Raw genomic sequence first — 16,903 nt, forward strand, 5'->3', positions numbered from 1 at the left:
TAGTACACGATTGCTCCCATGCAAAAAGTTAAATTTCTAGCCCAATTATTTCAACTCTCTCATTCAAACATGACAAAATGGTCTCCTTGCCTTGCAAGTTTTGTAGGTCTATAATGTCAATGGGCTGTTATTCAAAACAGGACTCAAACAATGTAAAACCTAAACCTCCGAACATGCCCTTTGGATGAAAAAACTATGTTTGCAAATACAAGGACGAATTCCCTTTAACTCCTCTTCCAACGATGATAAGCATTGGAATTATTTTAAGGTCATTTACCCCAGTCAGAAAAACTGATACAAGCATAGAGTAAGACTAGACTTCTCTCCTAAAGGAACACAAAGAGATCAATGCTCCTTTTTTTTTTCCAGCTGCAAAGGCTATGCGGGTAAAACCACCTCAAAAGTGAGAAAACAAACACTGAGAAAAGATTTTCATTACGACCAAAAGAAATGAATTTCTAACTTGACTTCTCTTATACATGCATTTGCAGTACAACAAGATGCAATCACAGGAAATTTCTGTTTTAACCTAAGTCCCAAACTAAGGGCAAGACAGGCCAGGGAACTTCTGGATTGTACTCGTGCCACTTCCTTCCATTCACATTGTTAGACACATCCACTTACATGTTCTTTCTGTACTCAAAAAGGATTCTGAATTGAATTTCTACAAGTTTTGTTAACACTGACTTTAAGTTCCAAAGATCAACGTGCCGAAATTAAACTCCACTATATCGGAAATAATGTACAATAAAAATAAAAGTGACTCACGACCATTGCCCTTAACTGAACAAAAACAAAAACAAAAACAAAAAAACAAACAAAAATCCATGTTTAAGGTAACATGTGTTTGTGTGTACTGAACAATGTTAAGTTTCCTGCACTGCAAGCCCCTCATACATGATTTGTATAACTGATATCAATTACCATGGGTCCTATATGGCCTCCTTTATCTCCCTCATAAGTAGGCTCAATAACAAAGAGCCGGGAAAATGTTCCAGCACTCTTATCACATGGGACACTACCTGGCTGATATGTCATCATGTTTTGATAAGTACACGTATGCCTGTATACAAACTTTACAAGGCAGTATTTCTTGACATCTTGACACATTTTGATCAAATTTCACGAACTGTAATCCTCTTTTATCTTTGTGATCCTGTACTTCTCCCTCAAAATACTAGTTCTCTTTTGTTCTGTAGAATTTTTCCATCCAATTGATAAAATTATGTACATTCGGTGACATTCGGCAATAAGATCTTATGCAAGTTACAACAAAAAACTTCATATACATGTATTGTAATCAGCCAGGACACTGCCCTTGTTAGGGAATGAATACCACACACAAACATGGACAATACAGAACCTTAATCAAAGGCAATTGTCCATTACAGATCTCGTCTGGCATTTTGTCATTACTTACTTTGGTTTGACCATTATTCATTCTTAAGTTTTCAATTTTTTTTTTACACAATATTTTATGTATGAAAAGAGCCATCTAGAATACCAGAAGGTGACAAAAGTTCTAACAAAAATCCTCATCACAGGTTTGTGATCATTGACAAACCATCTTCTAGGTGTCGCAGTTTAAGCCACTGTAGTTGTATTGAAGTGTAGCGTACGAGCTGCTGGCCGGTAGCTGGCCAAGAACTGATGTGCTTGCTGTGTAAGCAACTGTTGATCAGGTGTTTTGCCACATGCTACTTGTTCCCATGCTGTGTCAAGCTGCTAAGATAAACAAAAACAGGAATATAGATACCAACAAAACAATAACAGCCACTCACATTGTCTCTAGACTAAGGACAAAATAATATTCTTGATTACACCAACTATAATCCAGTATTCTCATTTCTATACATGTACAACCACAGTAACTACAAACAGGCTGTAACAGGCAAACTAATAATGGAATAGGAAAGAAGGGTGTATGTAATGATTTGTTCTCGGTCACATGCTTTGAGAAGAAAAACAGCAACAATAATATTACCTTTGGTGTTGATTTCGGAGGAGTCTCTTGAAATCGCAATAAGCGCATAGGATGCCCTTTTCTTCGGTGTCGCTGAAATGAAAAGATGCCATGGTTAAATATTAAGTAAGGCTAGAATTTAGAATTAAGAATATTTTAAATTGTACTTTATTATAGTTATAGGATTTTTAAATTGCACATATCTTTATTTACCAGGGCAACTTTGGATACCAGCCTCCTTGCTGAATTGGCTACCCTGGTACAATAGTTACTTTACTTACTAAGGTTGTAAACTGACAAGATTTGAGATTTGCATTGGGGAACTAAGGTAGGTTAAGTCCACACATGAGCTAAGTGGCTCATCAGGCCAGAGCTTATCTCTGTTTCCTAGCCCTGGATGGGATGCTAGTCCATCACAGGGTTACCCCCAGCTTAAAATTCGTTAGTACCCATTTAAACACCTGGGTGGAGAGAGGCACTGTGAGAGTAAAATGTTTTGCCAAGACCGCAACGCATGTCCCCGGCCAGGACTTGAACCCAGGCCGCTCAATCTGGAGGCCAGCGCACCGCCCACAAATTACAAAGACAACAAAACTTTCAAAACCAGAAACAAACAAAATGAAACAAAATCTACCAATGACACCCTATTGATGTGGTTCATGTAAACATCTGTTTCCTGAGAGGTTCACTAAGATAAGTGATGGTAGGGAAACAAGGAACTATTGATTGAGTAGACTTGGTGTGTTAATGAAGGGTGTAGTAATTTTTAGTTCCTATTCTGGCTAAACTAATATTTATATATCATCATAAGTTGTGCTTATTTCCAACATAAATGTTGCTGCAATTCTAAGAAACTGTTTCCCTGCATGCAGACATCCCTCACGTGTAGGAGACTTCTGCATCCGCTTCAGCAGGGGTTTCATTAAGGGCTGGGCAGTAGGCAAATTGACCAGCTGTGGGGATGACCATCTAGAGGAAAGGTTTTCTTATAAAGAAGTTCAGTTTAAGAAGTTTTTCCCGCCCGTGAAAACCATTAACCTTCCTGCTGAAAACGTTAATGAAACCCCTGCTTAAGGCTACGAATCTGATGCCACATCAAGACAATAAACACTAGTTCACACACTATTACTTCCCAACACTTGTTGCCTCACGATGCATTGAATTTATAACGAGGAAATAGATGCTTATCATTTCTTTTAAACAAGGTATGGCATTTTAAGCGTTACTTAATGACATACTGAAGTCTAAAGTAAACACTTGAGAGCCACAAGTCACCCGGATATCCACAGCACTAGGACATAAGAAATGTTCAACGCGTGTAGTTTGTGCTGCGTTTTTTCCACTTACTACAGTTTCAGATGGCACAGAACAGGGTGTGACGAAGGGGTTGTGCTGGCCAAAGATCTCTGAGGGCTTGATCAGGGATGAATCCTTGCATGATGAGGGTACAACTGATGTATGCACAACACTCAAATCCTCCTGAAAACAAGAGCATGTATTAGAATAATAGCTTAAAAGATATGTGCGCTGATTGCTTTTAAATCATGTATCCCTAACTCGATAGAAACACAGAACTAGCACCAGCTATTGACGTAATGATGGCGCAAGCAAAGATAATTTACATTTTGATGATCAAAGTAAATAAGGTTTTTTTCTTTTTTTCGTCGCCGTATAATTCTCTCAAGTTATAGAAACTGACTCGTGAAAGTTTGGAAGAACAAAAAAATGTTGTAGAAACACTTGCTTGACGGAGCGTGTTCCCAGAGCATTTCTTGTTGTCCAAAACTTCCACTCGTGTTTCCATGATTCGATAGAAACAGGGTACATGTTTTCTATTTCTTAATAATTATGTTCGTCATTTATGGGCAAGCCTAAGTTGGTCAAAATTAAGCTGCGCGGAAGCCGGTCTCGGCTACTCTTTCAGCGTTGAAATTAAGTGGGGCTATATTTCGGCCAACAAGCTCGAAAACGAGCGATCAATTATTTTTCCCCTGACGAATTCAATGAAAACGAAGGTCATCACTGTTGAGTTGTGATGACAATAAAATCACAGAGCTACGGGCTGAAACTACAACAAAACTTTTAATGTCCAGTTCGGGTTTTGCCCTACAGCAACTGCTGCGCCACGAGGCACCAAGGTACACGTGACTGCTTATCACATGACTATCGCCACGCGTGTCACGCCACAATCACAATTTAGTTTAGAGTCCCTGGGACTGGGGAATATGGTTCAAGTTCTTGGAAATCAAGCCTAAGTTAGTGAAAATCAAGCTGCGCGTAAGCCAGTCTCGGCTACTTTTTCAGTGTTGAAATTAAGTGGGGCTATATTTCGGCCGGCAAGCTCGAAACCGAGCGTTCAATTATTTTTCCCCTGGCGAATTAACTGAAACCCAACTTCATCACGATTTAGTTTAGAGTCCCTGAGACTGGGAAATATCGTCCAAGTTTTTGGAACTCAAGCCGAAGTTGGTCACAATCAAGCTGCGTGTCAGCCGGGCTTGGCTACTTTTTCAGTGTTGAAATTAAGTGGGGCTATATTTCGGCCAGCAAGCTCGAAACCGAGCGTTCAATTATTTTTGCCCTAGCGATTTCACTGAAAACCAAGGTCATCACGATTTAGTTTAAATTCCCTGGGACTGCGAAATATCGTCCAAGTTCTTGGAAATCAAGTCTAAGGTTGTCAAAATCAAGCTGCGCGTAAGCCGGTCTCGGCTACTTTTTCAGTGTTGAAATTAAGTGGGGCTATATTTCGGCCAGCAAACTCGAAACCGAGCGTTCAATTATTTTTCCCCTGGCGATTTCACTGAAAACCAAGGTCCTCACGATTTATTTTAGAGTCCCTGGGACTAGGAAATATGGTCCAAGTTCTAGGAGATCAAGCCTAAGTTAGTCAAAATCGAGCTGCGCGTAAGCCGGTCTCGGCTAGTTTTTCAGTGTTGAAATTAAGTGGGGTATATTTCTGCCAGCAAGCTCGAAACCGAGCGTTCAATTATTTTTCCCCTTGCGATTTCACTGAAATCCAAGGTCATCACGATTTAGTTTAGACAGGAGCCATAATCGGGGACGGAGACCGTAAGTCTCGGGATTCGCGCGTACCTATGATATGGGACAATTTTTCTATTTTTAGAACAAATTGCGCCATCCTGACGTCATATATCCGCGCGGATCCACGCACATGTCGGGGGCTCTCGTGTGGATGCTGTCACGTTGCGTGATCAAATGGTGAGAGTTGAGAGACCTTGAGAGATTATCTTGCGTATTTTTCACAGCGACGGCAGGGGATAAGGCAGCGAATACGAACCAGGGCGCTTATATGTAGTTTTATGCTCTGAGCTAACGGAAAAGGTGGTTTTCTCAGGGTCGAAAACAATACTTCAATCTCGCGCTGGGAATGAATAATAAGATCTGCTAATTATCTGCTAGTTGTAAGCTTACGCGTATGCTTTTGCGTTTGTTTTGACTTAAGAATATAGCAAGAAAACTCTCCTTCTCTGGTATCGAGTTAATTTGTGAGTTTCTCAGACAATGGTTAATCATAACCAAAACCTGTTTTGATGGTTTCTTATTGTTTAACTTCTGCTTTTTTGGTGAGTTTGCAAAAGTTTTTGAAAGGAAAGTCTGACGCGTACAATTAGCTCATTTGCATAGTGCAGCTCGTGCACCTTCAAGTCCGAGTCGGTGTTTTCAGTTGTCAACAAATCTTGACAAAGATTTCTTTCGTTATCTTTTGTGCTGAGATGCTTCGACAAATTTCACGAACGCAAAAAAGGCTACTAACATCATGTGTGTTCTTCAACATAAGCATAGTGAAGTTTTACACTGCGAAAAATGAAAATAGACAACGAGTTTTGATAACTCGATCAATAAAATCGAAATCGTTATTCGAAGTTGATTAAAGAAAGCGTCGTCGAAACTTCGCTGATTATTTCTGCTTTATTCACATATTCTCAGCTTAGCTTTTAATATGTTTTCAAACATTTATCAATCTTAAACATATTTAAAAACTATAGAGTTATTGTTTGAGTTCGATGTACGCTTTCACACGAAAGTGCGGCGGAAGTACAATTTGTCATGTTTACTGACTGTACAAAACACGCATCGGCGGGCGCTCTCATTCATCGACAACAGAGAATTTACTGGATTTTTACACGAGTAAAACTTAGCAGTATCTACGGACGTAAAGTTATTGGACCTTGATGCCAGTGAAACATCAAGTGTTGCTTACAATTCAAGCGAAACTCAAACTAGCAATTATTTTGTTTTACTTTTCGGTCGCGATAGACTGGCAAATTCCTCGCAAGCGTGTGGCAAGAGGACCTAGGAAACTATGAAGTCCTGAAGCTCTGCTATATCTAAATATATCCAGCTAGTTTTTTGCTGTGTAATGGAAAAGCTGTTAATCTTCAACATATGTGAAATTTAAAGTGGAATGATGTACAGTTCATGTAAAAGAAGCATCCGTGGGAACACAACTTGGTCAGCGATATATATAAGCTTACAGCGGAACATACCTAAATTCGACACTGTCTTACTTCACTCAAACTGGAGCAGCTTACGACGAAAATACTTAAGCAAAATTCCAACAGACGTAAACGCGTTGAGTTGTGGGCCAACTGAAAAACATGAAAAATTTCGGGAATTTCGGACGCCATTTCCCCCGCGCGACATCCGCAAAAATCCTCGCAGCATGTACGCGCGTGTGCCTGAGGCGATGGCGCAATTTGTTCTAAAAATAGAATTATTGTCCCATATCATGGGGACAACCCCAATACTAGAAATGGCGCGCGCTTACGGTCTCCGTCCCCGATTATGGCTCCTGGTTTAGAAAATTACTCTAAATGCTAGGTGGAGGAAATAATTGGAATAAAATGGCTTACCTTATGTTTGCATTGCGTTATTTTTATGTCTCTGGGTTTCTGGAGGTGGTTTAGAGCCATTTAGGCGAGTGTTACTTTCTGGGGGTTTGCTTCCCCTAAAGAGAAAGGAAAGTTAGGAAGGCGACCTACTGGCCAGACGGCCCGCACTGAAAGTGCCATAAATTCCACAAAAAATGTTCTAATCTCGTTAAAATTGCCTCATGGCAGCCGTCGTTAACTCTTCTTCCCATTCGCTTTTTCCCAAGGTTTCAAATAAGTTTACCTTAACCACCCGAGAATCGCTGGTTTTCCAGCTCTTGTTTTCCATTTTTGCTCCGTCTCGATCCGTAACCGATTATCTTGGCCTCCAACCGTCGAGAGGCACGGGGTATTTTTTGATGCGGTTGGAGACAACTTTGTCACGATAGCCCGGTCGCTAAGCTAGAAATTCAAAAAAAAAAAAAAAACCTAAAACTGTGAGCCCAAAAATTATATCACGCACAAAATATGTCACACCTTGCCGAAATTTACCGCCTGTTTCCTAGACGCATTACCGCGGAGTTTGTCATTCCTATCTGTATATCCGTAGGTGTGTTCCTACGAAATGTAAACTCTTGTACGAGTTAGGTATATATATAGGTGCTTCGGTTGTATTGTTAAACTTGCTGACGAAGCGTGCGTTAGTCACACGAAACGCATAGGAGAAATAAAGAAGTTACACAACTACAGTTCGCAGAGTGCTGCTCACTAGTTAAGTTTTTATTAAATTGTTCTAGTCTTCGAGTCTTCATAACATGATGTGCTAAACATATCTCTCGTCTGGTTTATTGGTTCACCGCTACGACACACTGTATGAGGTACAAGAACTGGCAAACCTCCACTACACGAGCTGCATTGCTCCGATGGATTTCCTCATTCTCGATATTTGAGCCACTCTACCTTGTAAACTTCTCGTCGTCTAGCCCTACAAATTTTTCTTCTCGCCTGAAGACGAAAGCGTAGTCTGCTTTACGCGACTCAGCGCCGTTAGATCGAATGCGAATAGGTTACGAATAAGATCCGAAACGACTCTGCTCGCAGGGTAGCTGCGAAAGATCCTCTGAGAAATCGAGTTTTTTTTATTATGAAATACAAACGCACAACATGCGTGCAAACCATCGGAGGGGGTCTTATAACCGGAATTTTCCGGCATTTCCTTAATCTTCTTTCTTGCTCTCCCAACTTCACCCGTACATCGATTATTCACAATAGAACATGAAACCGTTGTCAAGTATCTTGTTCATCATGCGTTTTCAACTTCCGGTGGATTCATATGCCATCTAGAATAGTGTAAAAAGGTTTGAGACACTAAAGGAGATGACTGTAGGGTTAACGTGCGCGTCTGAATTGCAGTTGTTGTCAAAAAAAAAGAAAAAAAAAAAAAAGTCGGTTTCCTAATAATTTTTAAATAACAAATCCAAACAAAGACGGAGTCAATTGGTAGCATCATTGCTACTTTTATTTATCTTTATCATAATCTAATGTGTTATATAGCACTAAGTATGCTTTTAAACATCTATCAAATTTTCATATTGTACATTTAAAATGTATTATACCATCATTCAACCTAGGACCCTTTTCCCTTCGAAAGTGGAAGGACAGACAAATACCTTGTGTTGGCCGGTACGTTCTGCTATGTCATTGGTCCCTTGATAATATAAACCAAATGAAGTAATTCAGTAAGAGTAAATTTCGATGGAGGAAATGTTGGCGACTCAACCAGCAAAAAGATTTCTGCTCAATATTCTTTGAGCAAATTGCATTTGTTTTAGTTTATTTCTTGTTTGTTTGTTTTTGTTTGTTTGCATTTCACTGTTTTTTTTCTCCATGGCTTTTCCCGCCCTTCCGAAACTTTAAAAGGAAAAGGCGGCCCCGGGACAAGTTTGAAGTGTTCTATTTGCGAACGGGAAACTCCCTTGAAATAAAGCGCCTCTTTACGTTCTAATATGCAGGAGCTTGTTATTTACATAAAGGATAAAGGTTAATCCGAGTAACTGCATTGTGATTAATTATATATAGGTAGCACATGCAAGGAAAATTAGCGATATTACATTTCGGTATTATTCTATACCATCATCAGACTCAATTATACAAGGTTCATCGCCTGGTAGATTTACTAACTAATTGAACCAAATCGTTCTCTACCGAGTCATGTAGACTATTAACTATTTGACACGTTGAGTGCTAGAAAATCGCAATACCATAATCGCACTCAAGATGGTATAACATGACTATAAATTAAATCGTCAATTAACTTAACATCAATTTTAGTCACCTACTCTTAAACTTAAGATATAGGCAATAAAACACCAGATATACTTTTGTTCCTAGAGCACAGCGTCTTGTTTATTTTCCTTTAAACTACAATGAAATCGCGATTTCTCGAGCCCTCATTTTCTGAAAACTCCCGATAACTATAACCAAAACTCGTTTCCCACTCCTCACCCGAACATTCTACCTTTACCTCTGATTTCTCCAACAGTCCGATTTTTCGCTCTAATTTTCGTTTCCATTAGAGGTTCAAAAAATACGGATTCCATTGTATGTTCATCTGCTGTAGGTTAGACTTTCTCACGACGATAATTCTTTTGTTCTCTCATCGTGCTCGTTCATCTATAAAATGTGGGTTAATGTAATGTTTGAAAACAACAAAGCTGGACAGAGAAACTGGAATAGCTTTTTATAGTATTCGCATTACATGTCACGAAGAGGAACTGCAACTTGTCTTTGCTGCTGAGGTTGTTTGCGGAAGAGAGCAAGTAAAGCTGATCTGTATTCTGGCATGCGGATAGTGTATAATATAGGATTTACTAGAGAGTTTGCATAAAATAAAACCAACAATGCAGAATTTAAATGAAAATCCACTGAAAAGGACAGAGACTGATATATTTTAAATTTAGTAATAGAAACGACATAACGGAATATAACGTATGGCAGGCACAACAGAAGAGATACAAAAGTCACAATTAACAATGTCATGGTCAGTTTTCTTTCTCTACTGGTTGCACCATGGTGTTGAGGCTGCCCTCCACAACGGACTTTAATAACAATGGACGTGTAAGAAACACAAATGATCAAAAGGGAAATTGCAAAAAATGTCACATATAAGTAAGCAAAGTAATATGATTCATCAAACTGTGCGAGAAGTATACAAGCTATTGTTACCAACCCAGATGAAACCCAAACAGTGGCAATTATTAATCGATATACCCGTTTTTTTAGCACACGATGCCTAAAAGGGAAGAAAGTCGCGTGCAACCGTTCTAAAGCGATGATGGCGATGTTCATAAACGAACCAAGGACGAATAACTTTCCTAGTACTATTACAAAATAACCTGTCCAAAGTTCAAATGAATGCCCCTTCCACAGATTACAGAATACTCCAGGCCAATAGAACCGAAGAAAGACAACATCTCCTGCTACAAACATATCTATAACTGCCAAATTTATCACCAGGTACATGCTACGTTTCCGGAGATTACGGTTTCTTATAAACACAATTATCGTACAGAGGTTGAGTATAACTATAGCAACACACTCGACTAAGCACACAGTCATCCAAGGTATGCAGTCAGATAAAGACCGCATCTCAAAGCTCTGTCCTTTTCGTATTACTGTTAGAAGTAATTAATCGTGTGCCTGTGGAAGGAAATGAAATATTATTGCCAGGTTCTTTTTCTGCTTGTGTAAGACATGCAATTACCAGGGAAGAAAAGCTTGCATAAATGTGCAGATTTTATTTTCGAGAGCATGTGCTGTAATTCCTAGGCTTTCGCGGTGTTAAAAAGAAGTTTTTAATATGTTGCTTTCAATAATTAGGTCTGTTGTAGTGTTTAATATGGCTGTTGATATGTTTGTTTTCAATAATTTGATGTACGCCCTAAATACCGAAAGCTTATGCTTAAATTTCGGGGTCTTAAAGGAAGGAAATTTGGTTCTTATATATTTACAAGATTTCACTCCACAAAAATGTAGAAGTTGTATAAAGATTAAATCAAGTTTGCTATTTTTTTAAATCAAAAAGAAAGCTTACTTTAACTTTAACAGGTTACAAAATTTACTGACAATAGGAGATTGTCAGGAGTAGTTGAAAGAAATCTTTGCTATTGTAAACCAAATAAAGCGGTTATTACACAGCTCAGAGACGAGTACGGCACTCTATTCTGTCTTTCCTCTTCTCCGCAAACGTCGTTTAAATTCTCGCCTTCAGAGTTATCTTTTCGCCCGATCAGCGTTGATGCCATCACTAGTGCTATTTTTTCTTTGAAATGTTTTATTGGATAGCCTCTTCAATCGAATCAGAATCTGAATTAAACATAACGATGCTGTTGTTTATCTTTTTCAGGCTAAAATGCTCCTGTTGTGACCGAAGATAAATTTGTAACATTGATGATATAATGCTGTTTAACTTGAACTAAGAATTTAAACCATTCACACCCCACAACGTGTAGATACGTCTAATCACGCACAAAGAACTAAGTAAAGCTTTTCCTGGCATTAGAATGTTCAAATGGACTTAATTATGAAACATTCTGGAAGAGAGAACATCCGTAACGTTGGGGAAACTCAACGGCAAAGCATAACAACAATATATTTTAGGTTAAGTATCAAAAAGTGAACAGCTCCCAGTTGGCTTGATGGTTCATATGATAGAGCGCTACACCGTTATCACAAAGGTCACGGGTTCGAATCCCGTTCAAGCCTGAATCTGAATTTTTTCCAGGCTATGATTTCACAACCGCTTAAGTTGTGTGTTAAACTGTGATGGTCAATGATGTCTTTCTCCGCACTTGTATCAAAAGAACAGTTGAAACAACTCTCAAACTTACCTTAGTCGAGGCTCTCCCTTTGAATTTCTCGTTAGAGAATAAATACACACTGTAAAGAAAATGATATAATAAGATAATTGATATAAAATAAAACGCAAATACGCGAGAAGTGACCGTCCTAACTGGCGTAGAATCGGTAAAATAATGTGGATAACGTATACACTAGATATATTGTATTTATTTATTTTCAAGCTTTCTCAAAGAGTGATTGTTATAGCATTGTAAACACAAACATTATAAAGCTCAGCAGTAAACAATTAAAGTTCTTTCCAAACTTCTACGAAAACAGTTACCAGAACAAATACTGGGAAGATAAGTGAAAGTAAGTTGAAACGCCTTCAACTTACCCAGTTGTAAACAAGATGCTCTCTCTGGTGAATCTTTGTGTTAAAAGATCTGATAAATTTTTGCTGTAAAGAGAAAGACGAGTTTAATAGTTAGAGCGAAAATCTATCTTACAAAAGTAATGCACCTCTATAAAAAGATAGACTGATATAGATAGAAGCAAATACTTGCGGCTAATAATGAGCAGGTGTTTTTGTGTTACGTTAAGTTTAATTTTCCATTTAATACAAATTGCTTTTTTCGGGATGTCATTTGTGAATAGCACAAGACGGGTAAAGAACCTAAATAAGTTAAGTTAGAAATAATTTAAAAATGGAAATATTTTCCTTTTCTCGAAGAAAAACGTTCCTTTCTGCTGATCCGACATAAATTTATAACAATGTTGAGAACACGTCACTGCTGTTGCATGTAAGCGCCTCAACATTTTACAACAATTTTAGTGCAAGGGGGAGGTAAAACGCGTTGTATGACGTTCAGATCTACTACATCACCATAACGTCTCTATATTCAATTAGCTGCACACAAAAAATAAATTCACTTTCCATGATATTAATCTGTTTTGAGTGACAGTGGACATTATCATCCATTTGGCATAGACTTCAACCCACCTTGATAGGAAACTTTAGATCCTGGTAAATAGACTCAGTGTAAATGAAAGCCAGTCAAACTTCAAAGAGAGATATAATATTGGCCTAATAAAAAAAAATGACAAATATAATTGAAAACTAAGTGTTAAAATTCTATGACGCTAAAATAACTATTGACTTAAATAATGTTGGTGAATTTCCATCTTGGACTGTCTAGAAAACGTGCATTGGCATCTAGATAAGTTAAATACCATTTTTATTTTGCTTCTTAATCTAAAAACAAAAGAATTTCTATAGAAACTCCATAAAAACGTTCAAAGAAAAAACATACAATGAGCGAATGTAACAATCACAGACTTAAAACATTTCCCGCACAAAACGTTTCTCTGAATGTTGGTGTTAAAACAGTACTTAAAGTTAACGTTCTACAGATTTGTAATGAGAAACTTCTCGACAAAGCATTTGTTGTGTTGCGAATGATATCATTTGTTATGGTGATGATCATCTGAAGTTCTCATTCATTTGTGTTAAAGAAGGCAACAGCCTTTTTCGGAAATTGCGCTAAGGTTCGGTCTAAACATTCGCTGTTAAAGTAGCACACGTCTCTTGTCAATAATTGTCCACCCCACCGAATTCCCTTTTTTACTGACATCTAAAATACCACGCCTGAACTTAAGACTTATTAAACTACGCCCACCAACATTCGTCGCTGCTTGATCTTCTTGATGCTTTTCGTCTTGAAAAAATCGTTCGTTTCGGTTGTTAAAACAATATTAGCCAAGAATGAAGCATACTTTTACTCTTTGAATACTCCTCCTCACCAAATTAAATTCTTCTTTATTATTAAAATTATTTTCTTTATTTATGGCTGAACTGTAAGAACGTTTGCCGACTGAACGCAGTGAAGCTTTAGCCAAACGTAGACCGGTTTACTTTGCTTGTACAAAACGGATTTCGGGGCTTAACTATTCTGCCGATGGACTTTTTTATTAACAAAAAATGCAAAATATTCAAAATTTCTTTTCCTTTAACACTTCCTTTCAGCTGCCTTAGAAGTTAAAAGTTATTCAGGGATATCAAAGGCTCTAATTTTACTTAGGCGAATTACCAACTCTCTATTCAGTGTCGACTATTATATTGTGGTGGCCCTGAATAATAGTTTTTCACTGTTATCCGGTAGCTGTCTCCCTTTCAGAAAACCTTAAGTCTACTGCCTCGAAGACTGTGTTTTGGACCCAAAATAAAACTGTGTTCTAGTTAAAACTAAATTTGCTTTAAAATATAGAAGTGACATGTATTCACCGAGAATTGTTTACAAAATTTCCTTGGCTGACTTTGCACTTAAATATAATGATTTTGAAAAGCTGTCATTATAGTATTGGGCATTTCTATTTTTTCTTGAGGTTTTTTTTCGCCACTAAACAGGATATACCTACAATAACAATTATCAGTAAAAATTCAGTGTGTGTCTTTAACCTACCTTGCCAATAGGAAACTTCAGTTCCTGGTGAGTGGGTCTTACAAGCAGCTCAGCAATGGAAAACAGTCACCCTGCAAAGAGATCATTTGGTTAAGCATAAAAAATTGACGATTTTGCCTCAACTTATGTGATATTGAATAGTGGAAAGTTAAATAATTGTTGACTAAAAATCGATGCATCTTAAGTTTAAGCAGGTGAGGACAATGCAATTCTGCTCTAAAATACTGCTACCCGATTGCACAACCTCAAGAAGTAACCCGGCTATTACGAGTTCAGTTCAGTATTTTTCTTGATCTAACCTGAGAATATTGAAATGTAGAAACCTTCCGTTCTTTTAAATAATTTGAATGAATAATTTATTTTAGTTTTCGCGCTATGTGCAAAAACCGAAACGTTCAAAACTCTTGCAACAGTTGAGAGATTAAAGGTTAAAGGGAATTAATTTTGTCTCAGGTCTCTGAGCTGAGCGCTGGGCTTAATGTTTCATTTTGAATTGACGCGTGTTCGTGACTGTACTTTATGGTTCAACATTAGAGCTCGACGACGAATCTGTGTCAAGAAAAAAAAAATACAGGCAGGTCTTTTTACGTAACTAACTGTGGATCATTGAATGTAGCTTACTTTATTTCCAATAATACTCGACTCGTTAAATTTTCTCCTTTCGGCAGCCTCAGACTATATGACGCTTGATTTTAACATCGAACTTTACCCAAGTTTTTTCTCCGCTTAATCTTCCTGAATGTTTGTCTTTGTTTAAAAGGCCCTTTCAACTGAAAGTTACAGACCTCGATAATTTTCTAAATGCTGCAACCCGGAATTTATACAACAGTTTAAGTCCACCTTTGTCGTCATTTCTTTGGCCTATAATTGTTCTCATCATTTAAGGGATAGCTATAACTTTCTTGTTTTCGGCGGTAAAGGAAAATGTTGCGAAAGATTCCTTTATAATATTTAGGGCTACAGCCTTGGCGAATTTGATGTAAACCTGTATTTGAAACTTTAAAGTTTTGAATTTCTAATTATTGGAACGCCCGCAATACCATGCTCAATTTTGTAGCAGCTTGGAAGAGTTCAATTAATCGAGAGGTTCAGCTGTTTCTCTATTTCTGTAAAGAACTGCATAAAATATTTGCCCTTACCAACAGATCACAGAAGACTTGCCATTCGAATTCTGTTGTGTGTTTTCAGATATTGGACAGTTAAGCGAGACGTAAACTTAAAGCTCTCTCCAAAACAGTATAATAACTGTAACGGAGAAGAGACGCGTCCCACTAACTGTAATAGATTTAACTATAATTTTTAACTATAAGTAATTATTAGATTTTATTGTAATTTTTATCAAATTTAAGATTTTCTATCACCATTCTTACTAGCTTCTAGGGTTGCGCCTCGCATGGGTAACTTTATTTTCCCGTTCGCGCAATTCCTATTGGTCCTTTTCTTCTTTTAATTATATTGTAATTTTGTGACCAATAAAGTTGATAGATAGACAAATGTTTTTAACATGGGCCGCTTTTAATTCATAAGACTTCATTTTCACTGGTATATTGCCACTGCACATGTCTGCTTTAACAGTATTCAAAGAAAAAAGAAATAGTGAAAACGAATTAACTCAAAAGTGAATGTAAAACTTTCTCTCGGTTTCTACTTTGAATTTAATACGATATTCTTAGCAGCAGCCATGGGCCAAATTGTTTGACTATTACAGTGTAATAAAAAGAACCAGCAAAAAAGTTTAGAAAGTCATTAAGCCTACCTTGTAAAAAAGAAACTTCTTAGTGATTGGTCTCAGAGCTAAAGAGAACAGTTACTGGAAACTATAAGATGAAACTCATTTTACGTAATTAAGTAGGAGAATTAAATGTAAACAATATGTCAAAATGCTCTGGCCTTAAATAGCAATTAGTTAAATATTTTCCCGTTTCGCTTTTCAGCTGTCTGAGACAAAAAGACAAAGATCACGCTTCAAATTGAATTTTCCGCACGAGAACTTTACACTACATATCCAAGAGGCGATATCTGTGGTAAAAAAAAAGTATCTGACTCTCTAAACTGCGTTGCTAATAAAAACAAAAAAACAAACAGCATTATCAGGAAGTTGATTGAAAGTCCAAGACGGGAGAACAGTGAGATTGCATTAATTCTGAACTTAATATCTTCGTGTAAACAATATGTCGATATGCTATGCTGTTGAATAACAATTGACTGAACTGTCTGAACTCACGAAACAAACGTCACACTACTGACGTAACTAAAACTTGCTGGCAGGGCATGAAATATAAAAACAATAAAGTTCAGTCCTGTAACATTGGTCCATGTTTTACCAGACCTATTCTACTTAATTCTTTTTATAATTTTGTGGTTATATATCTTAGCGAATTGGCAAAAACATGCCCGCCAGGTTTTCGCCTGGTTTCGGGCTTAGCCCGAATCCAGGCTAAGCCAGCGACCTTAAACCTAGGGAGGACTCCGTCAAGGCTAGGCTGGGCACATGTCCCAATGACTGGCCTATCTGTTGGTGGCTTGCTGGGGACCAGCTGTCAAAAGCAGGGGGGAGGGTAGGGTGTCTTTTACTGACACCCTGAACTAGCTAGAACTTGAGTTTTCATTGTTAAATAAGCTTGATGTTGACTGTGTTTCTGGGTATTTTACCCAGTTTTTTGACCTTGCTTGAGGCTTCTGTGTTGACATGGCACCCTGCTGGAGTGGTCCACGCCACGCGCATACGTGATTGGCCAATCTCCTAGGCAGGGGGTTGGTCAGAGGACTTCTGGCCGCTGGAACTGTCTTTGAGCCAATGCGGG

The 16,903-nt window shown here is 37.9% G+C and overlaps 1 protein-coding gene across 1 annotated transcript; it reads right to left on the reverse strand.

Annotated features, from left to right (window-relative positions):
• Positions 1–564: 564 nt before the first annotated feature.
• Positions 565–15,574, reverse strand: LOC145499769 (uncharacterized). Its single transcript, XM_081479298.1, has 8 exons — positions 14,100–15,574; positions 12,641–12,724; positions 12,035–12,097; positions 11,688–11,736; positions 6,841–6,935; positions 3,311–3,439; positions 1,985–2,056; positions 565–1,725 (listed from the first exon to the last, which is right to left on the reverse strand). Exons 5-8 carry the CDS (start codon positions 6,898–6,900, stop codon positions 1,585–1,587), a joined length of 402 nt encoding a protein of 133 aa, XP_081335424.1. The 5' UTR covers positions 6,901–6,935; positions 11,688–11,736; positions 12,035–12,097; positions 12,641–12,724; positions 14,100–15,574; the 3' UTR covers positions 565–1,584.
• Positions 15,575–16,903: the final 1,329 nt, after the last annotated feature.

Source organism: Orbicella franksi, chromosome 10 (genome assembly GCF_964199315.1).
Source record: "Orbicella franksi chromosome 10, jaOrbFran1.1, whole genome shotgun sequence".
NCBI lineage: Eukaryota > Metazoa > Cnidaria > Anthozoa > Scleractinia > Merulinidae > Orbicella > Orbicella franksi.